Below are 25200 nucleotides of genomic sequence, written 5' to 3'. Positions count from 1 at the left end.
GAGAATCGGTCCACTGAAAGTAAATATCTGAGCTAGCTGCAAGGAGGCAAGGGGAATGATATGCATCTTGCAAGCATGTTTAATGTAAATAGTGTGAGTGCTGTCCAGTATTTATTTCTGAATATTACTATTTCTGCTTTACAAATGTTTCAGTTATTCTCGGTTGCTGGTAATTTAATGTTTTAAATTGTAAAACTGTCACGGCTTCCATAAATTAATCCCAGACAGCTAGCCTGTGTATGTGTACAGTCAGTGCTGCAGCTGTCAATATCACACAATCATATACCTTCGCCTCAGAGTCCAGGTTTGCAGGGTCTGCTGGGATTGATAATTCCACCGATCTGGTTTCCACGGCAACCACTCCAGTAGGTATTCCACCTAGCCTGCAATTCAACCAAGTCAAATTACGTTCCGCTTACAACTCTCTGCATGAACTGTAGACTGGAGGCGTAGCAATGCCATGCCTGATTCTCAATAAAAAATTTAAAAAAGCAACATTCAAAACCTGACACACATCTATCTGCTAATTCAAAATGGGGCAGTATGTCCCTTTAAAACAGGAGTTTAACCCAACTGCTGATGATCTGGGCAAAGCCAGCCACCGTCACTGGTAACCAGCTAAACAAGACTAAATGCTAACCTTTTTTTTAATTAATGTGCTGGGTTTTTAAAATTTCATAATAAAGAAAATCTAATAAAACAGGCTGCATCATCAGTACCACAAAAAGCTGTGTACAAAGCCACTGATCTAGCCGAGGCTTCACTCAACAATGCCTTGTTTGTTCCCAGCGCCCAGTCGTGTGTTCTGTTGCAGTCGACACAAGCAAGCGTCTCGGCTGACAAGAAAAGGCATTATTCCCAACAAAAGCATCTGCAGTCCCCCATGAGCGACCCCCCGTTCAGCCCTTCCAGCACCTTTGTCTGGCTCAGCACTATTTCCAGCGCACCGAAGAAGCATTGAAGCTTTTTAAGGCATTCTTCTTCTTCATTTGTATTATATTACATTGTTATTCAGAGCAGCCAGGTAATTGTGGTGGTTTGTTTCACAGTGAAACGAGGAATTGGAATGGGCAGATAAAGGTTTGTAACTGGTCTTGAACAGTACAGTACATTCAACACAGGGACAGACTGCCCCGAGATTCTGAACACAATGTGCCTCTATTATTGAACAGCTCTACAGAGACGGGGCTTCAAAAAGAAACAGCATCAAAGAAAAACAAGGAGAAGGCTGCTTGTCCTGAAATGAAGTGACTGTAATACATACAGCTCTGGCGAAAAGCTTTGCATCCCCCTATAGAATGAACTCATTGTGCTTCATTAAGTCGAATGAAACCTGCTGAATAACGTTACGTTAACATATTGAATTACATACCGCTTTGTAGTTTTCCATATACGCAACGTAAAAAACTGATAACAATTAAAAATGTGACGTGAAATACTGCACTACTATTATGGCTTCCGGTAGACTTTTGCAATATCATTTTGTAGTTTATTTGATTACATGATGTTATATAATAAAATATCTAAATTATGTCTCAATCCTAAAATTGTAGAGGGTACTTACCTGGCTCTGCCCACAACCACGGTCTGTGCCCACGGCTGCATGATCTCCAGGAATGAGCCGTGGTCAAAGAAGCCACTGAGCCACTGGCCTTTCTGACCTGGAAATATTGAGCCTGCGGTGAACCCAAGGAGCAAATACTGTGCAACAATGAGACTAAACAGAGAGCAAACACTGTGCAACAATGAGACTAAACAGAGAGCAAACACTGTGCAACAATGAGACTAAACAGAGAGCAAACACTGTGCAACAATGAGACTAAACAGAGAGCAAACACTGTGCAACAATGAGACTAAACAGAGAGTAAACACTGTGCAACAATGAGACTAAACAGAGAGCAAACACTGTGCAACAATGAGACTAAACAGAGAGTAAACACTGTGCAACAATGAGACTAAACAGAGAGCAAACACTGCAACAATGAGACTAAACAGAGCAAACACTGTGCAACAATGAGACTAAACAGAGCAAACACTGTGCAACAATGAGACTAAACAGAGAGCAAACACTGTGCAACAATGAGACTAAACAGAGAGCAAACACTGTGCAACAATGAGACTAAACAGAGAGCAAACACTGTGCAACAATGAGACTAAACAGAGAGCAAACACTGTGCAACAATGAGACTAAACAGAGAGCAAACACTGTGCAACAATGAGACTAAACAGAGAGCAAACACTGTGCAACAATGAGACTAAACAGAGAGCAAACACTGTGCAACAATGAGACTAAACAGAGAGTAAACACTGTGCAACAATGAGACTAAACAGAGAGCAAACACTGCAACAATGAGACTAAACAGAGCAAACACTGTGCAACAATGAGACTAAACAGAGCAAACACTGTGCAACAATGAGACTAAACAGAGAGCAAACACTGTGCAACAATGAGACTAAACAGAGAGCAAACACTGTGCAACAATGAGACTAAACAGAGAGCAAACACTGTGCAACAATGAGACTAAACAGAGCAAACACTGTGCAACAATGAGACTAAACAGAGAGCAAACACTGTGCAACAATGAGACTAAACAGAGAGCAAACACTGTGCAACAATGAGACTAAACAGAGAGCAAACACTGTGCAACAATGAGACTAAACAGAGAGCAAACACTGTGCAACAATGAGACTAAACAGAGAGCAAACACTGTGCAACAATGAGACTAAACAGAGAGCAAACACTGTGCAACAATGAGACTAAACAGAGAGCAAACACTGTGCAACAATGAGACTAAACAGAGCAAACACTGTGCAACAATGAGACTAAACAGAGAGCAAACACTGTGCAACAATGAGACTAAACAGAGAGCAAACACTGCAACAATGAGACTAAACAGAGCAAACACTGTGCAACAATGAGACTAAACAGAGAGCAAACACTGTGCAACAATGAGACTAAACAGAGAGCAAACACTGTGCAACAATGAGACTAAACAGAGAGCAAACACTGTGCAACAATGAGACTAAACAGAGAGCAAACACTGTGCAACAATGAGACTAAACAGAGCAAACACTGTGCAACAATGAGACTAAACAGAGAGCAAACACTGTGCAACAATGAGACTAAACAGAGCAAACACTGTGCAACAATGAGACTAAACAGAGAGCAAACACTGTGCAACAATGAGACTAAACAGAGAGCAAACACTGTGCAACAATGAGACTAAACAGAGCAAACACTGTGCAACAATGAGACTAAACAGAGAGTAAACACTGTGCAACAATGAGACTAAACAGAGAGCAAACACTGTGCAACAATGAGACTAAACAGAGAGCAAACACTGCAACAATGAGACTAAACAGAGCAAACACTGTGCAACAATGAGACTAAACAGAGAGCAAACACTGTGCAACAATGAGACTAAACAGAGAGCAAACACTGTGCAACAATGAGACTAAACAGAGAGCAAACACTGTGCAACAATGAGACTAAACAGAGCAAACACTGTGCAACAATGAGACTAAACAGAGAGCAAACACTGTGCAACAATGAGACTAAACAGAGAGCAAACACTGTGCAACAATGAGACTAAACAGAGAGCAAACACTGTGCAACAATGAGACTAAACAGAGAGCAAACACTGTGCAACAATGAGACTAAACAGAGCAAACACTGTGCAACAATGAGACTAAACAGAGCAAACACTGTGCAACAATGAGACTAAACAGAGAGTAAACACTGTGCAACAATGAGACTAAACAGAGAGCAAACACTGTGCAACAATGAGACTAAACAGAGAGCAAACACTGCAACAATGAGACTAAACAGAGCAAACACTGTGCAACAATGAGACTAAACAGAGAGCAAACACTGTGCAACAATGAGACTGAACAGAGAGCAAACACTGTGCAACAATGAGACTAAACAGAGCAAACACTGTGCAACAATGAGACTAAACAGAGAGCAAACACTGTGCAACAATGAGACTAAACAGTCAGACTGGTGTACCGCCCAACAGGTTTGCACTGCATCTGCGCATGCATGTATAGTATGCATGAATCCATCTACATTTAAAAAGTGCTCCAGATTTGTTTTTGTAGCTGCAGATTACAAAGCTACAGGACAACGCTGTAAATCTAGTATAGTAACTGTTTGTAAAACATGAAGGTAAAAGAGCACAGTGTATAAACTTGCAGAACACAACAGCACAGTTTGTGAAGAAGTCAGGATTCAATTAGACCAATGTGGTCGTCTCCCAAGGAAGACACAGACTTGTAATTGCCATGTTCTTTAATGTGCACTGGCATGACCCAGTGTAAAATATGACCATCAATTCCAGTATTATCTCTTCAGCAGGCATCCCGGCTGATCGTTTACATTCTGCTCCCGTGTTGGGCGTCAAGATGAAGAATATCATGGCGCTATCTTCCGTAATGAATTACTTTAACCTTTAACCTCCCGGATATCAGCTTCATCTTATCACCGGGAATCCTCTACATTTTTTTTTTAACTGCATACACTAAATTAAAATCTGAAGTCACTCCACTTAGAACTTGCTGTTGCAGCAATTTGCGAGACAGAGGAGGAGGAGGATAAAAATGACCTGAAAAATTATGCTATATAAAAAATATATATATATGTATAAAAAAACACTCCTGTTTAATTTGTGGCTGGACTGCAGGCAGAAGAAAGATGATAATGCGCCCGGGTGTCTCACAGCCAGCAGTGGGGTATTCATCTACAAGGATGCCTGTGTGTGTTCAGAGACAGGACAAAGGCGATGGAGGTGAATCAGACACACATTATCAATGTCTTACTTTGGTGAGGGCGCCCGGACAGCATCCAGCGAGGGTCATAGGGGGCCTTGGTGGGAACGAAGTCGACCGGTCTGTCGATGGGGTCCTTGGGGCTCAGGATGGGCACTGGACTGGAGTTACACTGAACCGAGAGGAGGGAAAAAAAAAAATATCAACTCCACGCCGTGGACCAGCGGACCACTTCAAAACAAAACTCTCAGGCTGAAGTCGCCATTGCATACCATTGATTATGATGAAATTTGACATGGCAGGTCGCACCACCTGGTGGGAAGATATACAAAGATGCAGCCGCAGCCACTTCAATGTGCAGCCCTTACCTTGGGCATGTAGGAGAGCCACTGCAGGAGAGTGTAGACCCCCTCAAAGTCGTCGCACACTGTGCTGTGTGTCACTCCGTTGTTGTGCATGATCTGAATGCCTCCCAGCTGATTGTTCGATGTGTAGACCTCCCGACCCAGGACCTGCAGGTTACAGGACACACGCCGCCATTACCAGCAATTACCTACTGGAGGCAGGCAGGGCGGCCGGCAGGGCTCTCCGCATAGCAGGCTTGTTTGTGAGTCAAACGGGAGATATTAGTCAGTCCGCACTTCAACAGGATCTGCAGTGGGGAAAGGCTAGATCCCATTTCCACAGATTTCACAAGGCACAGCTGAAAACTTACCTGCAACGGATTCCTGCAATTGTTTTTTAGCAGCTAAGTGCTAGGCCCTACATAAATGTTATTGCACTGCACGTATTGCATTGCAAATCACAGCACACACACATTGCATTTCATAGCACACGCACATTGCATATCACAGCACACACACAGTGCATATCATAGCACACACACATTGCATATCATAGCACACACACATTGCATATCATAGCACACACACATTTCATATCATAGCAGACATACACACTTCATATCATAGCGCACACACACACACACACATTTCCAGTCCTTTCCCAGGTGCTGGTTATACAAAGCGTTCTAGAAGAATGAGTTGTGGCCCTGTGTGCCCTGTTCCTAGGGAATGTCAATACTGTCGATTGGGCATTAAAGAACGATCGGTCACCCCCTGGTCAGCAGTGAGTACAAAGGGAATGACCCCTCGGGGGTGTTCTGTAACCTCAAGTGCATATTAATACCCTCGGCTGCTGATCTTTGACATGATATTCCCCCAGCAAATCGATACCCCCAGTGACAGAAAGAGGGCGGTCCGCCCCGGTGCTAGTATATGAAGTATGAATACAGACGCCTGTCAATATCATACACTGGCCTGCTCTGCTCCTCATGCTCGATCAATAACCATCACAAAGTGCAATACATCTTTTTTTTTTTTTCTTACTTTGTAGCCGTCCCATGCTGTACAGTTAGTCCAACATGCATTGGTCAGGAGGCTGGTATTTCACAGCTGTTCCAGTTTTATGGGACTGTTTTTTTTATTATACAAGACCAAGTCGCTGGCTATCTAACGACACCCAGCCCTTCAGTGCAGCGTGCGTGACGGCGTTAGCCTGGCTGTCAGAGCCCCTGAGCCCCTTAGTCATTGGCAGAGCTGTGCTTGGCAGCAGCAATGGGAGGATTGTTGAGAGACTCAGTCTCGCCCATACCAGACAAGCAAGCTGCCCAGTCCCTAGCGCTGAGAGTCAGAGTGAGTGACATCTGGTGCCTGGCACTACCGGAGTCCTTGCCATTACTGACTGCTAACAGCAAGCTAGGGGGGGCAGATAGTGAAGACTTTCATTTAGGAGTGATTGTAACTAGAAAACCCATCCTGAGAGTCCCTCTCCAATGATGTTACTTATAAACTACTACACCAGTCCTTACTACTCCTATCGTTTAAGATGACATAAGTACAAACTGTATGGGTGTATGGAAAAAGACTTTGAATATGATCAAAAAATATTCTGAACATTAAGGCAGACTATATCTATATGGGCATGCATCGTATTACTGACATGGTTCAGATGCTTAAACATGAACTGGAAAGGGGAAAGAAACTGTGCTGCAGCTGCTGGAATGCACCCAGTCTGTGAAACTCATTTCAGGTTTCTGCTAAGCTCAGTCAGGTTCAAGTCCTGGGCTCCGGAGGGGAGAAGCTGCTGCATTAACCCGTTGAGCCACCCTCCCTCCCGTGCATGACAGAGCAGCGCCGCTTCGCCCCAGCCCCAGCCCCCACGGCAGCTGCTGAAATTGCAAAAGCGATCGTGCTGCACTAAAAGCTAAAAGGTTGCTCGCACACCCTTTATTTGAACCTTTTTAAACATCATTTATTTTTTTATTACCTTTATTGGTTTTGGCTCTGGCTACAAATCTCATGCGCGCTCCTAAAGCTGTCAGGCTGACCCGGGCCCGATCAGGCAGTGCTGCGGTCACCTTGACGGATATTCCAGGGGACATGGGTGAGCGTGCAGCCCCGGCAGGACCTCGCTTCCCAGCAGCTCTTCCTGCTTCTTTAATTAGCATTCCAAAAAAAAAAAAAAAAACCCTCACCTGCTCACCGTTCCCAATATTTATTCTTCTGATTGCCCTGGAGAGGCTCTGAATCCTTTGTGTTAATAATTTAAATGCTTCTTTGAACAGCAGACAGCTCTCCTGCCTATGCACTGCTTCTACAAAACGTTGCTTTACAAATACGGGAAACATTCTCTGACGTCGAAAACGAGATATTGAAGTGAACACACAGGAAGCTGTTTACAACAGCTCAATTCAATGTTCCCCGATTCTCAGGGCACACGGCAGGTTAATCGTGAATAGCATCAGTCTGCACTGGCAGTAATGGGCAGCCAGCTGATCAGAGATTAAAGTGGCATAGACCTGGCACCTCTCCAGAGACCCTGCCCGATCACAGAGCTGACAGCGTTCACTCTCCTTTGCGCTTCTGTTAGAAATGCAGTGTCAGAGGTTACAGCACAAGGAGAGCTCACTGCAGGACAGTGTTTCTAGGCAGGACGCTGGGGGGGAGCCAGGCAAAGCCACTCTCCACCTTCCCTGCAGCACGACGAACAAACTTGGCTGGAAAAGCAGACCGCCGTCTTTGCTAACGACTTTCTGTCTAATTTTCTAATTAGGCTTCCGCCGCTGATTACTCTTAAGACTTTAGTTTTAATTGTACTTCTTTTAACAGTTATCAGAGTACACCGTCACAATTCTACATTCAGAATTGCAAAGAAATCTTTGACGTACGGATTTGCTCTGACAAAATGCTTCAAAAACACACCTCTCACCCACCTACTGTGCAGTACATTATTGCTGGTCTAGAAGTCATGTACGTATTTTGTTAACTGGCCTATCCATGTATATATTTTGTTCAGTGGTCTATCCGCTCAATTTGAGTTTTCTAATCAAGACAAACATGTTAAACTTCAAGCAGGAAAAGGCAGTGCAGAGGTGGAATGCAGTATGCTGAACACGCCTTAGAATTTCCTCATTAAACCCCCCCAGTAACTGGAACGGCAGAAACCTCTTGTTCAAACTTGTCAGTTTTGCATTCTGGAGAATATTTGCAGTTCCTTTTTCTTTTCTTGGCTCACAATCAAAAACACGAGCACAGCAATGCTCCAGCGCCGGCCCGCTTCTATTAAAGCGAGCAAATTGAAATTTACATGTTATTGCGTTCCGGCATGCAGCGATTTGCCATGTGTCATCTCATTTTAAATCGAGCCACGTTAATTCACTGACGGGGAAAGAAGAAGGAATAAGGGGGGGGGGGGGGGGGGGAAGAGTGGAGGGGGGGGCTGAGAGGGAAAAAAAAATCTCTGTCTCAGCAAAAGTTTTCATTAAAATTTTAGACAAATGATCTCTGTGTCCTTCTCCCAAGCTGCCTGGGGCGCCATGCTATTTCTATGCAAATAACAACCTCACGCTTTCTATCCTATTATTTCCACTGGAGCTGCTGCAACATGACCTGAAATGCGGAGATGGAGAGTGTGTGTGTGTGTGTGTGTGTGTGTGTGTGTGTGAGGGGGGGGGGGAGCGCTGAAGTGTGAAAATATAGAACACGGGGAGTGTGAGAGAAGAAAGACAAGACCAACACAAAGACACCAATATCATTCATTTTGTTCTTACCCCTCTATTAATATATAACACCCTCCTACACACACCCTGGCTCTGGGAACACACTATTCCCAGCACAGGACGGCACAGTCTGACTGCCCGATTGAAGAGTTAATACTGCGTACGTCTATATTCACAGCACAAACAGAAATATCACTACATCAGGGCTCTTTAGCTAGAGGGGCTTTTTTTTTTCAAGGCTGCTTTATACATTTTAAAGTGCACCATTTTTTAGGGTTTTTTTTTTAAAGAGCTGTCCTTGTAAGTGGACTGTTTCACATTAGAATATGAATGAATCTGAACTGTTCAACAATAAATACCCTCAATACTCTGTTTCTCCCATGATAATATTATTAAAAGTGGGTGTGGCTGTTTCTCATCTGTATTTGGGCACAGGTCCACATGCAGTGTTCTCTGCATACCTCCTGTGTGTTCTCTGGATACATCCTGTTCTCTATACTTAATACCACAAACATGTAAAAGAATATATCAGAAATCAATGTGAAGTCTCTTGCATCTCAGTGCAAATCCATGAGAGGACTTGGGTTCTTTCTGGCATCAACTGAGATGCAGGGCAGCGCTGTGGTGAAGAATATTTTACTAGAGAGAGGAACGAGGGACGAGCAAACACAACTGAATCGTGTCGTGATGCATCGCTGTGGGTCAGTGCCTGCAGTGTGCCGACACAAACACCACATTGAAGGGTCCTCGATATCGTGTAGATTTGTAATCCCGAACCCCGTTTCAGACTCACCTTGTTGAGAGCCCCGGCCCCAGTCAGGATGATGTGGGAGTTCTCCACCTGTATGGTTCGCTGTCCCAGTCTCACCAGGTAGGCTCCAATACCAATGGCACGGCACGTCACCTATAACCAGAGGCAGTGTGAGGATCCGGGGTTTAGCTGGCACTGGCACTGCTTACTGGGCAAAGGGGTAGCTGAGGGGGGCTTTACTCTACCCCTGTATAACCCCGAGTGGATGAGATGCCTGCTTAGTGTTTCTCATTCAGCGTCATCATCTTAGGCACTAACGCTAGGCTACTAGCAAGGTAAAGTTAGTGTCGTTTATTATTGAAATGTTTAGATTACACTCATATGGGACGGGGGTCAGTAATATTCACCTTATCTAAACCGCACCCCACTCCGAAGATTCAGTTCACTTGACTAGCGAGAGACAGGCACACACAGACTCACCAGGTTCATGGTGATGATCTCCTCGTAGGCCAGCGAAGACTCCCCCGCGATCATCCCTGAGCCCCGCAGGTTCTCCACCCCCAGCCCTTCCTCCTTACCGATGATGTCTGTGATCTTGTACCTGGCGGGAGGAGAGCGCAGAGTAGACTTGAAGCGAGCGCACCAGAAGAGACAAAGACGCGCTTTCTGTTTCCTGGGGGGCTGTGTGCGTCTCTGTGTGTGTCCCTGTGTGCGTCTGTGTGTGTGTGTGTGTCTGTGTGCGTCTCTGAGTGTGTCCCTGTATGCGTCTCTGTGTGTGTGTGTGTGTCGCTGTGTGCGTCTCTGTGTGTGTGTGTCTCAGATTGTGTTTCTGTGTCTTCATATGTGTGTATCTCAGTGTCTCAGTGCAGGTCAGTGTGCGTGCACGTCAGTGTGTGTGTGTGTGTGTGTGTGTGTGTGTATCTCAGTGCTTGTCAGTGTGTGCATGTCAGTGTGTGCACACACACCGTGTCTATGCTACCTACCTGGATTCTCCTCCCTCCTCCACGTGCTCGCAGTGCACAGAGTTGAGGGCAGACACCTTCTTATAGTCCTGAGGGGTCAGGTACAGGTACTTGAATCCCTGCGAATCACAAACACAATGCTGACTGAGTCCCACAGGATGCTGCAGTCATTTTGGAGTTCAGCCTGCCTGTGCTTTACCAGACTTTCACTATGCTTGTACTGTACTATTCTATACTGCACTTTGCTGTGCTATTTAGCACAGTTTACCTTAATAAAGGTCTGTGAAGCAGAACCCCCTTCATTCCAGCCCATTCTGGTGAAGTTGTTGGGGAAGCCTTCCAGCACTTTGACAATGCTCCTGTTTAGGGCAGACTGTCAGTTTATTAACACACCTCCATGGGCTGGTCCCCTAGCTGTCTGATCAGAGCTGCAATGTTACCTCTATTTAACATCAACGCTTTGCTTGAAGCCTCTGTTGTTACACTTTGGGTAAAGGGGTTGACACCTGTCATCAAAGCGGCCTCTTGCTGTTGCTCAGTGAAACTGGTCCCCTGTGTGTGTCTGCTCAGAGCCGCTCTGTCTCACCTTGTAGGGGTCGCTGGGGTCCTGCCAGGCCACGTGGAACATGTGTCGGATCTCCTCGGCCAGGCCGATGCGCGCCCCGCTGTTGGCCGCGATGTAGATCCGTGGGATCCCGCTGGTCCTGGACAGCTCCGAGGCCTGCTGGAACAGGAAGTCCTCCTGCGGCCCGAACGAGCCGATCTTGTGGGTGATGTCGTTGCTGATCACGATGATGTCACGCCCCGTCGGGTATTCCGGAGTCTTCAGGGTCAGCTTCCAGGCCACCATGCCGATCTGGAACATTGCAGCACAGAGCGGAGTCATTGCACAGCAACAGGAGGGCACACCCCACCCTCGGCACCGCGCGAGGAGCACAGGAAGTTACTCTGAAGAACATGAAGGGCTCTTACTCACAGCTCTCAGCTCGCGCTGCACAAACCCAGTATGAGATTATTCAGATCCCAGCTCTCCACAGAAATCAGGTGAGGCTCGCTGGTGTTGACTGGGCTGATTTACCATTCCCGGTGAAACCAGTGAAGAAAAAGCTGCTTGGGTTTGTGAGGATCGCTGCTTTTCTTAGGCTCTGTGGAGAACAGCGATCCACACAAACCCAAGCAGCTGTTTCTTCACTCGTTTCACTCGTTATGGTAAATCAGCCTGATCCACACCAATGACCCTCACCTGTGGAGAGATCTAATTTAACACTCAGGGATTCTGTTTATTTTATGTTAGAATTTTTTTTTTAATATAATTTAATTTGATAATAATTTCTATTCATTTCCAAACAAACCCAGCAAACAGTAGAGCAGCTCTGGATCTACTCTGCCCTGCCTGGTTCACGATTAATGAGAGCCAAGTGTCCTGTCCCCACTAAACCACAAGATGAGTTGCTATTTAAATAATGTTCTCCAAATACTTTAGCCATTAAACTGCATGGATTAACTGCAGACCTTCACCTTTAGTTGCTGGGCTAATGCAAATGAACCAACAATGACGATTAAAAATTGCCATGCTCATTTTTACATTACTAGACTCAAGGTCACACTCAATAGTGAATGCATTACAATAAATAATTAGACCCAGGGCCCACTGGCAGCATTATTAATGTGTTTCATAGACACAGTAACTGTGTTCAATCCATACTGTGTCTAGTGACCATAAAACACAATATAGATATAATATACTGTATACAACACACTCTACTTCTATCTTGGATTCCACATGCCGTTATCCAGTGGAAATCAGAAAATCAAACTTAGTTTCATTTCAAATCTGAACAGCATAACCTGCTGAATTCTACCAACAGAAAACAAGAACAGTAAACAGCACAAGTCTCCATGTATTTATTTATTCATTTATTTATTTACAGCATCCAGTAATAAACTCCTCTCTTGGCTAAAATATCCATTTATCAAAATAATGTACCTCCTTGCTGTCAGGACCGGTATCTGTTCATTTATTAACCCCGCCTCCTCCTCCTCTCCCAGTCTAAGAATGATAAGCCCAATTCAACACTGAAACTGCATACCATAAAAACACAGTGCCTTACAGGGAAGAGCAAAGTCTTCAGAAGAAAAAGAGAGACACCTATAGGAAACAGCGTGCAACTGTAGGATGCTTAGGAAAATGAATGTGAATACACCTGGAGTGGTCTTGAGTCGAATGTACAATCCTGCCTTGGCCCCCCAGTCTTGACCTGGTTGAATGTGTAATGGCCATGGTTTAATGGGGCAGGACAGCTGATAGCTGCTCTGACATATTTCTGTGTTTCCCCAGCAGACTGAGTCTCCAGTTCTGTCCTGTACCAGCGTTGATCATAATCCTCTGCGCTGTATAAACCCGGCCTCAGCTCCCTGCATTACGGGTGTGATTAATTAAGCCTGCCTGTTCTCTCCATGGGAATCTGAGCGCGGCAATGAAGAACAGATTAAACGAAGGGTGTCTTGAGGACCGAATTAACCCTCTGAAAGAGCCCTCTCTCTCACGGGAGACGATCCTCATCCCCCTGCTTATTAGTGTCAGCACCCCGCTCCGAGCCCCGCTGTGCCGGAGTCCGCTGCAGGAGCGGATGCATGCTGTGGCCTAATGGAGCCACATTCAGGATCTGTGAGCCCACTGGAGCGAGGCGAGACAGGTCGGGGCTGCTCATCTCGCAGCTCCCAGCGGCTCCCACTAGGGGGTGCTGTGGGGAAGCCGTGAAGGAGATAGGGCAGAGTAATCAATGTGGAATCCTGGGACATCTCTGCCTATTGACACACTAGGATAATTACAGTGTTGATGGTGGACAGGGAAGCAGGAGAATGCAGGGAAAGCCAGCGGCTCTGCGAGGTTAATCTCAGCCGGGCTGGGGCAGCGTTCCCTCTGGGAATCCCAGCTCCGGATTCCATCAGAACGAACCCGGCACTGAGGCCACTGCGCCCGCTCCTCTCCCCCACAACACGCCATCAGTCACGGAGAAGCAGAGCAGAACTGCAGTGAGGCACTGGACTAGCACTCCCCACTTCAAACTCCTTACTGGCTGCTGGGGCATTGCGTCTGCTTCATCCATCTGCAGTGCAGTCCCTCTGCAGCCCCCCTGCAGTGGCTGTTACTGCCTGCAAGCCAATGCCTGTGCTGATGGGCTTGTTAGGGTTCAGGCATTAGGGGAGAGGGTTTCCCTATCGTAGCAGTGCTTAATACATGCTATTCACCACAGGGGGAGATTGGAAGAAGACTCCATCGCTTGCAGGGATTTCTAATTGATCATTTCCAGTTCAGTATTGAATCGGTCTCAGTGCCACACAGACAGGATGCAATGGCCGAAGCTTTACGGAGCGCTCTGCCTCCGCTGTCTCACCCACCTCGTTTCCTCCGGGCAGCCGGTTCATCTGGACCATTTGTCCCTGGGGGTCCAGCACCAACTCTGTGTAGGTCAGGAGGTCAGAGGGCAGAGGGCACTTGGGAAGATGGGTGTAGGCATCAGCAGACTCCCAGAGCTTCAGCAAAGACTGCGAGAAAGACGGGACAACCAAAAATCAACAAGGAATTCAAACAAACGACAACGCTTCGGCGAATGTAAAGTCAATACGACCAACACTGGGCCCCATCTGTCAAACTTTACTTTGGGCTAAAGGAAAAAACAATGACTTAAAAGTTACAAAAACAAAAAGATACAACTTAGGTGGACGTGTTAATTACTGTTTTGTACGATTTTTATTTTCCTTTCACAATCAACAGTGCCTATTGTATGCTGTGCAGTATGGAGTGTCCCAGTGTGTCCAATGGAAAGCCGCAGGTACCTGTCTGAACATCTCCGGGAAGTCGTAGACGTAGGTGGTGCCGAGGGACTGTGCCTGGAAGCGCTTGGACTGCAGCAGGTCCTTGGTGACGTAGGGTGTGTTGATTAGCATGCCGTGGAGAGGGCCCTGCTTGTCTCCATATGCCTGGAACATGATCTGGAATGAAAGCAGCGCAGCGCTCAGCGCTTCAGTAGCCCCACTCAGTGAGCTGCCAGCCCTGTCCTGGCTAAGCCTCCCTGTGCCCCTTACAAAAGATCCATCTGACCCAGCAGCCAACAGACAGATGCGTCTTTCTGAACTTTTACCCAATCGAAAACGAGAGCAGGGAGGTGTAATAAACTTGTACAGTGCACAGAGATACGTATTCAAAAGCATTCTGTGCTGCATCGTACAGTATAATGCATTGCCTGTTGTTATGAAGCAGTAGACTGCAAAGTTCTGTTCACAGAATGGACAAATATAAAAGCATGTTTGCATGATTTTAAAAAAAGTTACAGTAGGGGGCGTCTGTTTTAAAAGTTGTTGAACATGCAGGTAAATATTCTGGAGATGTGTCTGTGCAATAGCGTATGCTTAAAGAAAAGGGACGCCTATGGGAGAATTTCAAAAGCAGCTGCCTTCCCATGAACCACACAGAAGTATTTTTCTATTCCATTCCCTGTCTCTCTCTTATGTAGGAACTAGGCGGAAAAAAGGCCATTTTGTAATGAAAAAGGACTTTTTGTCACAAATCCTGCAATTCAAATGGTCCCATTATTTGGTGACAAGAATGAGTTTGCCTTGAAGCTACAATGATATGAGTTAATTAAAAAGGCTTCTTACAATAAGCTATAACCGAGTCCATATTTAACAGTATCCAGCAACTTTAAATGGAAAGAAAATGAAATCCTCCCCCCACCCCCCCCCCCACTGTATTTATTAAAGACGAGATTCGCCTCTTTGAATAACACGACGCAGTGCATTGAGAATAAAAGGTCAGCGCGGAGACAGGAATCGCGTCCCGACCTTTCACAAAACTACATTTTGAGTTAAAAAAACAGGCAAATAAACACATCCCTTTCATTACATTTCAATAGCGGTAGTACGCCAATGAAACCAATATCAGCAACAGATGTTTTGTGTCGCAATGCAAAACCCAACATATATTTATATATTTTTTAAATATAAACTACAGTATCTTAGAGATCTTAAATTTAGAGTTCCACGTCCCCACATGTTGCTACAGCAGTTTAAATAACGTACCAGTTATTTTTCTTTTCATTGTTAACATCCTGACAGCGTTTTACACATATAACTTTAAAGTCTGTTTCAAAGCTCTTTTCCAAATGTCTGCTCTAGTGCACCGACAGTGTCAGGATTATTGCCCACATTGTCAAACAGGTAACACAGCGATAACGATCCACAATGTGGTACGGAACAGAAAAGCCAGAGCACTTGCTGTAATGGTTTTTATTTGTTTTTGATCGCCCCTCCTGCAGTGATTTAGAGGACAGATCTCAAACCGCAGTGCACTAGAGAGGCCATTCTGAAAAGAGCCTTGAAGCAGACTTTAAAGTTATATGTGTAAAACGCTGTCAGGATGTTAACGATGAAAAGAAAAATGACTGGTACGTTATTTAAACAGTCGTAGCAACACGTGGGGATGTGGAACGGTTCACTTTTCAGAACCCCGCTACTTCCTCTTTAATGGAGAGGGGAGAAAGTGCTCTTGTTCACTTTCCTAGTTTATTGAGAGTTTATAAATAAAACACCATCCTACTGTACCGACAGCTCTGGCCAAATGTTTTGCATCACCTAGAATTTTAGGATTGAGACAATTAAAAAAAAAATAGAATACATATATATATATATATATGAACATAATTCAGATCTTTTATTTAACTACAAAATGATATTGCAAAAGTCTGCTGGAAGCCATAATAGTAGTACAGTATTTCATGTTAGATTTCGAAATGTCACATTTTTCAGTTTTTGTCAGTTTAAGTATATGGAAAACTACAAAGCGGCATGAAATTCTGTATGTTAACGTAACGTTATTCAGCAGGTTTCACTCGACTTTACGAAGCAACATCAGTTCATTCGATAGGGTGATGCAAAACTTTTGTCCACAGCTGTACAGTACGAGTGAAAAGTCTGCAATCCAGTCATTTTACGATCATTATTTCTGCATCACTGAAAGAGTAGTTCATGTTAAATAAATGCTTTTCTTTTATATAAAACCAGCCATCTTTAAAAAGAGGCTCTATGAAGTAAACATCGGTGTGTCAGTGTCATTGGGTGATTTCGGAGGTTACTTTGTAATCACATGGACCCTGTCCCCCTGTGAGTTCTTTCTTTGTAATCACATGGACCCTGTCCCCCTGTGAGTTCTTTCTTTGTAATCACATGGACCCTGTCCCCCTGTGAGTTCTTTCTTTGTAATCACATGGAACCTGTCCCCCTGTGAGTTCTTTCTCTGCAGGACTGTTCATTTTGGGCTACAGCAAGACAACGGGAACCCACTAGTCTTTGCTTGAGAGTTTGAAACTCTGGGGTTGGTTAAAATACTGGGGCTGGTCGAGCAGCTTCAGAAGTCACCCAATGCACTGCTCTGTAAAGAGAGGAGAGGAGCGGAGCGGAGTGTTATACTGTACCTGTGCTCGGGGCCTCACCTGTCGGTCGGAGTGGCCCAGCTGTCCAGTGAGAGAGTCGGTCACTTCCTTGTACAGGCTGATGTCCAGGTAGTAGCCCGACTCGTTGGTCAGGAACAGGCGGATGGGGATGGCCTTGCCGGTGGGGGTCAGCCGGATGTTGATCTTCAGCTCAGCCTGAAGGACCCGCAGCTTCCAGAGACGACTGCCGTAGCGCATCACCATGGAGCGCACCGACTCCTCGATCTGTAATTCAGCATTCAGCAAATGATATTCTACCACGCCATATCAGATTACAGTTAGAACATGATTATGACAGAATTAAGATTCAATAACAATACACCAGTACACCAAAAACAAATAGAACATCACTCAGAGTGAGGTCATGTCCTTTTTACCATCAATCAATATTAAATCATAGTCTATCATTGTAGGGATGACAAATAAAACTGGGACAATTTATAAACATATTAGTTTAACCCTAACCCTGAACTAATATCTAACTTTGGTTTATATAGGCTCTGTCTCAGCTTGCTGTAATGCTGCTGTCTGGGTGTGGATGCTGTCTGGGTGTGGATGCTGTCTGGGTGTGGATGCTGTCTGGGTGTGGATGCTGTCTGGGTGTGGTTACCTTCAGGGACTGACACTCCTGTTCTTTATATAGGCTCTGTCTCATTGCTGTAATGCTGCTGTCTGGGTGTGGATGCTGTCTGGGTGTGGTTACCTTCAGGGACTGACACTCCTGTTCTTTATATAGGCTCTGTCTCATTGCTGTAATGCTGCTGTCTGGGTGTGGATGCTGTCTGGGTGTGGATGCTGTCTGGGTGTGGATGCTGTCTGGGTGTGGATGCTGTCTGGGTGTGGTTACCTTCAGGGACTGACACTCCTGTTCTTTATATAGGCTCTGTCTCATTGCTGTAATGCTGCTGTTGGGTGTGGATGCTGTCTGGGTGTGGTTACCTTCAGGGACTGACACTCCTGTTCTTTATATAGGCTCTGTCTCATTGCTGTAATGCTGCTGTCTGGGTGTGGATGCTGTCTGGGTGTGGATGCTGTCTGGGTGTGGATGCTGTCTGGGTGTGGATGCTGTCTGGGTGTGGTTACCTTCAGGGACTGACACTCCTGTTCTTTATATAGGCTCTGTCTCATTGCTGTAATGCTGCTGTCTGGGTGCTGCTCTCACCTTGGAGGGGTCCATGATGACTGTGGGGACGAAGTTCAGGAAGATGTGGTTGCAGTCGGTGCGCACGTTGGTGTTGTTGAACGCCACCTCCAGCTCATCCATGGCCTCCAGCAGCAGCCGCTCGCCCTCATTCTGCAGGTACTCGAACGATGCCTCCTGCAGGGCAGCAATGGCATTACAGGGGAGCTGTCCTGAGAGCCCCCGAGCCAACAGCATCCGCAGATACGTTTGGGAGCAGTGCCGAGGAACCTTCACTTTCATTTTCTTATATCTCATATAAAATTCAACCCTAGAATTTATCAGTGTTTATTAAAACATTAAAACCTGGTTAAAAAAAATAATAAAATGAAAAAGCTGCTCGCATGCTTCAGTTCTCTTTGTTGAGAACGTTCTGCAGGGATTGTGTTTTGTTCCACGGCTCTTTGTGATCACTGTGTAATGAAAGGCACTCCATTATAAAGCCCAGGCAGTTGCTATTGTTGCTGTTGATAAAGGTTCTAATTTCCCATCCCTGGTAAGTGGATTTTGCAGTACATTTAATCACGTTTATCGATTTCCAAAAGTATAAATCTGATTAAAACATAGGAGGAGAGAAGGAGAGGAAAGGCTCAGGGGAGAGAAGAGAAGGAGAGGAGAGGCTCAGGGGAGAGGACAGAAGGAGAGAAGAGGCTCAGGGGAGAGGAGAGAAGGAGAGGAGAGGCTCGGGAGAGGAGTAAAGTAGAGGAGAGGCTCAGGGGAGAGGAGAGAAGGAGAGGAGAGGCAGGGAAGAGGCTCTGCTCAGGGGAGAGGAGAGGCTCAGGGGAGATGAGAGGAAAGGCTCAGGGGAGAGGAGAGGTTCAGGGGAGAGGAGAGAAGGAGAGGAGAGGCTCAGGGGAGAGGATAGGAGGAGAGGAAAGGCTCAGGGGAGAGGAGAGAAGGAGAGGAGAGGTTCAGGGGAGAGGAGAGGAGAGGATCAGGGGAGAGGAGAGAAGGAGAGGAGAGGCTCAGGGGAGAGGAGAGAAGGAGAGGAGAGGCTCTGCTCAGGGGAGAGGAGAGGCGAGGCTCGTGGGCGGGGCTCAGACCCACCTTGGTGACCAGGTCAGAGTGGCGGATGATGGCTCGCACGAAGAAGCGGTAGTCCGTGACCTCGATGCCCACCTCCACCCGGGCCGCTCCCAGGTACAGGTGCATCTTGTGGTTGGCGCAGGGGATGGCGGTGAGCTCGAAGTTCCTCATGCGGTTCAGCTCCAGCTGGAAGGCCAGGGCGGGCTCCAGGTGTCTGTAGATCCGATCCTCCTCGAACTGAGAGGGCAAGACAAGGGCAGGAAGCAAGCTTAGACAGACAGCAGGAGCCATAGTCAATCATACACTCTGTGACTGCCGGGCCAGCAGACCCATCTCAACAGTGCGAGCACGCATACAAAGAGAGCTCAACAAAACAGAACAACAATGTACGGGAACAAGCCAACCCCATACTCAAGAATAACAATGCAACACGAAACAACTGGGCTTGTTTTTTTACAATGCAGTAATAATATTTTCTTACGATATTTCTAGATTGTTGATGGCATATTTGCTTTTGTTTTGAGCTAAATTACTAACTTTCTAAACCGTCCCCACCCCGAGTGCAAAAAATCCCTCAGCGAAATAAGTTAATTCACTTTACTTTAAATGGGAACAAGGGCTGCCTGAGGAATATAGTTATTTTACTGAGCTGGAAAATGCCCACAAGCTAGCAGCTAGGCTAAGTAAATTAAATAAAAGGCAATCAAATACTATTAATGGGAGTCATTCCTCTCTATGGGGAAATAATTATAAAGTTCATTATTGTAATGAGTCAGGCAGCTTTAGTGGTTGAAAAGGCACTCAAGGGAAGAGAATGCCATCATATATCAAGATACATTGCAAGTGTCGGGACGCGCACCGATAGGTACGACAATAACAATAAGAAGAAATCCAGAAATATACAGGCACAAAGTAAAAGCCCCCAGTTTGGGTGTGGAGGCCCTTTCTATACAACAGCAACGCGACGGGACTGAGGAGAAGGGCAGCTGCTCTCTCTCCAGCACTTTTACTGCTTCCAGGTGCCTCTTGCTCCAGTTCACACAATCGTTTCTTTCAGTGCTGGCTTTCCACCTTGGGGTCTGTTCTAATGACGGGAACAGTGACAGACAGCGAGCTCCAGTGCTCCGGATTCAAAATCAATGACAAAAATAAACCTGCCAGACTTTTCTTTGCCTTCACTTTCCATTTCTCACTTAAACAAACCGTTTTGTTACATATTCTGGCTGGTCCAATTAAAAAGGTATCACCTAAAAAAAAATACATCGCACTACTTTTTTTTTTTTTTTTTACAGAACTCCTCTCTGAAAATGTCACGCGGCAGAAACTGAAGGTGGGAGGGTGAAGAGAAAAGTACTGTGTGATGTCACCTTCCTGTCTGCAAATCCCTCAAGGGGGTCTAGCACAGGCACACACTTACCTTGTCCCGGGCACGGAACGTGAAGAACTTGGGGAATTCTCTCTGTTTGTGTGGGAACAAAAATAAGAAAAGCCAGTTATATTATCACACAGAAGAAAGCCCTGTGCTTGCCACATTATAAAACCCCAGAAGACATTATAAATAAAACAGCGTTTAGCCTACGGGCGAAGCAAGCTACCAAGAAACGAACCCGATCTGAAAAGCAAGAGAGCGTGTGTGCAACCATAAAGAACAAAAAAACACACACACACTAATGCGATCGTCTAAAAGAACCCCCCCCCACTCCCCTCCCCCAAACACATTAACAATTTAGCAATTCTTTCACATCCCACTCAACTTATTTATAAAACAAAAGTTAATGGCTTTCCAGAGGGGAGAAGCTGTGGCTGCACTGTGAAACTGGGAGTGTGGAAAATTGTATAGACTGTGATTAAAAGTTTGACAGAACAAGCTAATGGATGCGTTAGCGGAGGTTTGCACCCCCCCTTCCTCCTCCCCTCCTCCCCTCCTTGTTTAATATCAGTTCAATCTGAAAGCACACATGGAATATTGTGAAGCTAGACCTGCCTCGCAGGGGCACGGGGTCCCGCTGGGTGATAATCACATCAGCGTTATGGAAACAATCTGAATAATTCCCTTAAACGAGCCTGTGGAGACGCCCTGCGAATCCGGAGATTAGAAAACGATCCTGGAGAGCGAATTCCTAATAGCAGTGCTCACCGCCGAACACGAGGAGAAGATTGGGTGCCTACTGGAAGAGCCTCCCTTCCTTCCTCAGGGCCATGCTGCCTGGCAATTAGCAAGCCTGTAAATACGAGAGAACGCCAGCATGGCAGAGCGTTGTGTAACCCAGAGGAGACAGGTTACGGGCCCACTTGGCTGTTTCTCAGCAACTACAGTTTTGTCCATCTTTACAGCTGCTGCAGCGTTAAGAAATGGCTTTCAAGCACTATTAACCAAGGCTGACAACGAGCCAGCAAGGGCCTGGATTCAATCACAAACATCGCTACAGATTCATGCAATCCAGTAGCGCTATAGCAGGGCTATGGCTGCCTTACACTAGCACTCCTGATTCCCATTAATATGAGGCCAAGGCTGAGCTTCTGAATACAGTGCCAATAACCCTAACCCTCAGAACCTCCTAAATGGCATTTACAATTCAGCCTTTTCCTAACACGCAACGACTGTCTTAAAACAACCGTTTGTCCCACGAATCCCAAATGAAAAAAAGACAGGATAGAGTGCATCACAATGCATTTCTTCACACTGCTAGTCAATGGGAGCCAAGAATCCAGCATGGTGGCTGATTTAATAGGATTTGATTTAGTCAGGAGGGGGGGTCGAGGAAACCCAGGGTCTCCTCTCAGAGACAGAGAGACACAGAGTCTCGTAATTAAGACGGGACACAGCAACTACAGTAATTACCACCGAGGGCTACAAAACAAAACTGCTCTTATTATAATCAAGGTCTGTTCTCATCTAATCAAACAAAGGCAAAGCCGTAATCCGAGAATTAGAGGAGGCAAATGAAACCTCACTAACATGCATCCAGGTTTCTGAATGGGGAGGAGTGTGATTGGAGCACGCCTTCACTGGCCCAAAACGCTGTCTTTAGGAAACAAAGCTGAATGTATCGAGCATTGGGAGTCTGTTCAACACACTGAAAGACCAGGCTTTAGGGTGCGATGAAGAACATTTTTTTCTGAAACAGTTGTTTTTAAAAAGAACAGTAAGCCACCAGACAGAGCGGCCTGCGAAACTTTTTGTTTCTACTTACGTGGAATCTCTGATCCACCTCACAGTTGACCTGCTTTCTGAAATCCTTTTAGCGCAAAATAAGGGGGGAAAAAGACAGAGAGAGAGAGACAGAAAGAAGAGAAAACAACTAGCAATGAATAGCGGGATTAACAAATTAAAACAAATTACAGAATCAAAATTTTAAAATAAAAAGCAAAACGTACAGGGGAATCCCTTCTATCCAAACTGCTGTGGGGTCGGAGAGAGGCTTGTAAGAGGGGGAGTTCAGATAAAAAGGGTTCTCTGTGGTAATTCTATTTATTTTCATTTTCATTATACAAGCAATTCAGAAGCAAGGCTGCAGGTAAAACAGGAAAGTAACAATGACATATACACCTTTCTATATATTTATATTTAAATCACATTTGACTTTTCAAGTGTTTAAACACCTTTTTTCCCCCAAGGGTTTAAATACCTTTTGAGCAACCAGGAAGGTGAGTCTACGAATCCCATTGTCAATCAATAGAGATTTCTGAAAAAGAAATCAATAAACACAAAATGAATAAAACCCAGCATGTGAGGTCTGATTCAGAGTATTGTGAAGATCGGAAAACTTTCATTGCTTTGCTTCATTATAATAGCAGGCAATAAGAAATCCCAGGCCCCTGTGATGGCTGAAATGAAATGAAAGAGAGTTTAAGGACCCCTCCCCCCCATGAAAACGAATAATCTAAACCAAGTTTACAGCCGTACACTGGTGTGTCAGTGCTGACTGAAGCGTGCCAAGCAAACAGCTTTTCACTCCAATTAGCATCAACACCCGAGTCTTCCTTCTGAATACACTGCTCTGAAAACTGGCCAGGATTAGGAATAAACACTGTTCAGAAAATCAGGGAGCTTCTTACAGCTTTCCAAAACCGTACCAATAAAATCCGTGCAAGCTACAGTAAATGATTGCCACGCGCACCTCATGGTTTCAAAATTGCATTTCGATACGAGAAACTCGTTTGAGAACGTCTCCGAGGCCAGGGCGTGTTTTATTTGCAGGAGCTAGACTCTCCGCATTTCACTTGTATGTAACGCTGTGCACTCACTTAACATTCCCTCTTAATGGGGAACCCGTGCTCCGTGGCTCGTCTGTCAGAAACGTTCCTGCATCACAATCTCAGGCAGCGGCTTTAATTCTCAAACAAACACAACGTACAACAAGTGGCAGATAATGACGGCACAGCCACGGGACTCTGATTGCATTATAGAAAGCAGAGAATTCACACAGCGTGGCCCTGGTTATTACAGCGAGATTAGGTCATCAGTTACCTGGAGCAACTCTATTTACACAAACTGCTGCAGCCTCATTGGGGATGGGGGGGGGGGGGGGGGGGGGGGGGGGGGCGTTATGATCCTAATTTCAAAGAGACCATGCTGGGTAGGAAGGCCATTTACACAATAGTGATTCTCAGCACAGCGTCTGTCTGTGTCGCCACATCTTCATACCCTTCAGGAGTGTTGAGGAGTTCCACGTTTTTTTTTTCCTTGGCTCGTGCAAACTTTTGTTTAACCCTTTATTGCACGCGAGGATATGCATGTATACTCTGTTTCTGGGTTACCAATACAACAGTTCAGTGTAAAGGAGATTTCTGGTAAAACAATGTATTTATTATACAGATAACTGCTTTAGTAACCAGAAACAGCAGTTCAAATTCTACTAGCAATACTATCAATGACCTAAAAACACTAGGCTCTGGAAGAGAAAACAGGAACACCTATTTTATGAATCCAGTACTCGGATCCATTTCAAAAGGGCTGTATAAGCTTTATTTAGACTATTACATTTTTCTTTTTTTTTTCTTCTAAATAAGCTCTACTAATGCAAGTTAAAAGAGGTCTTTTTATTGGTGATGGAGATTAAAATGATGAAACGTGTAATATCTCTCTAGCCCTCGAGTGCTGATAGAAATGATGTGCATATTGAAAATAAAATGTAAAAAACCACGTCTTCTGGGTGCTGAAGAGAATGCAGAGGCTGGTATTTTCAGGATGTTACGGGTTACCAAATACCTACACTCTGACTGCGCCGCTATTCTGCCGAGTTGTAAGCCTTTAACTAAATGACGGCTACCTTTTTACAGTAAGTAATCCTCTTAGGAGGGAATCTAGCTTTCCTGCGTGAAGGTTTATCACGCTCCCTCTCCTCCCTTTCCCCCGCAACTTCAGACACATCTCTGTACGCCGCGTGCGAGCAGCACGGACGCTGTCGGATAAAGAAGGGTTCAAAGTGGCGCCGGTCCCGCCTTCTTCCAGGTGTCTTTCCAGAGACAAGGAGCCACAGTCACAAAGTTGAAGATGAGTTTGAGAAATCTCCAGGGCAGGGGAATTAGGTCTCTTTCAACTCAACTGGTATATTATGCATGCATGTACATGCTGAAAAGATTATTTTTTTAATCCATTAAATATTTCTGTAAACACTATAAAAGGTATGTTGCAGGACTGTTAAAAGATAAACGGCACAAACATGCATCCACACATACAAAAGGAAACAGAGGTCATTCAGAGTGGATTACAAGCCCACATTCAGTACAAATACATTTCTATACATAGCGTCCATGCATACGTTCTGCACACAGATACCCATCAAGAGATCACTCTAGAGGTCTCCAACTGCTTTATGTACAATGATTTTACATTCAGTTTTAGGCACTGTATAAAACTATAGAGTGCAAATTGAAAAAGATATAAGACAATATGAACGTTTAATTTTTAATTGAGTTTGATCCATAATGTTTTCACAGGTACCATGCATCTCAATAAG

The 25200-nt window shown here is 45.3% G+C and overlaps 1 protein-coding gene across 13 annotated transcripts in view; it reads right to left on the bottom strand.

Annotated features, from left to right (window-relative positions):
- LOC117429309 (acetyl-CoA carboxylase) overlaps nucleotides 1-25200 on the bottom strand; it is a 62337-nt gene that overhangs the window by 10862 nt on the left and 26275 nt on the right. For 5 of the 13 annotated variants that reach the window (XM_059000931.1, XM_059000930.1, XM_059000934.1 and 2 more), the window contains 16 exons: nucleotides 22867-22923; nucleotides 22432-22476; nucleotides 20655-20696; nucleotides 19259-19474; nucleotides 18194-18349; nucleotides 17014-17256; nucleotides 14381-14536; nucleotides 13943-14089; nucleotides 11127-11396; nucleotides 10562-10659; nucleotides 10059-10179; nucleotides 9621-9731; nucleotides 5136-5279; nucleotides 4819-4939; nucleotides 1565-1661; nucleotides 287-383 (listed from right to left, as the gene is read on the bottom strand). In XM_059000931.1, coding sequence (XP_058856914.1) covers nucleotides 287-383; nucleotides 1565-1661; nucleotides 4819-4939; nucleotides 5136-5279; nucleotides 9621-9731; nucleotides 10059-10179; nucleotides 10562-10659; nucleotides 11127-11396; nucleotides 13943-14089; nucleotides 14381-14536; nucleotides 17014-17256; nucleotides 18194-18349; nucleotides 19259-19474; nucleotides 20655-20696; nucleotides 22432-22476; nucleotides 22867-22923 — 2121 coding nt within the window. The remainder of the gene's footprint in view (nucleotides 1-286; nucleotides 384-1564; nucleotides 1662-4818; nucleotides 4940-5135; nucleotides 5280-9620; nucleotides 9732-10058; nucleotides 10180-10561; nucleotides 10660-11126; nucleotides 11397-13942; nucleotides 14090-14380; nucleotides 14537-17013; nucleotides 17257-18193; nucleotides 18350-19258; nucleotides 19475-20654; nucleotides 20697-22431; nucleotides 22477-22866; nucleotides 22924-25200) is intronic. The other 8 variants (XM_059000938.1, XM_059000940.1, XM_059000939.1 and 5 more) reach the window with 3 other exon arrangements.

This window comes from Acipenser ruthenus, chromosome 26 (assembly GCF_902713425.1).
Source record: "Acipenser ruthenus chromosome 26, fAciRut3.2 maternal haplotype, whole genome shotgun sequence".
NCBI lineage: Eukaryota > Metazoa > Chordata > Actinopteri > Acipenseriformes > Acipenseridae > Acipenser > Acipenser ruthenus.
The sequence above is the reverse complement of the archived record's forward strand: the minus strand, read 5'-3'. Positions and strand labels throughout refer to the sequence as shown.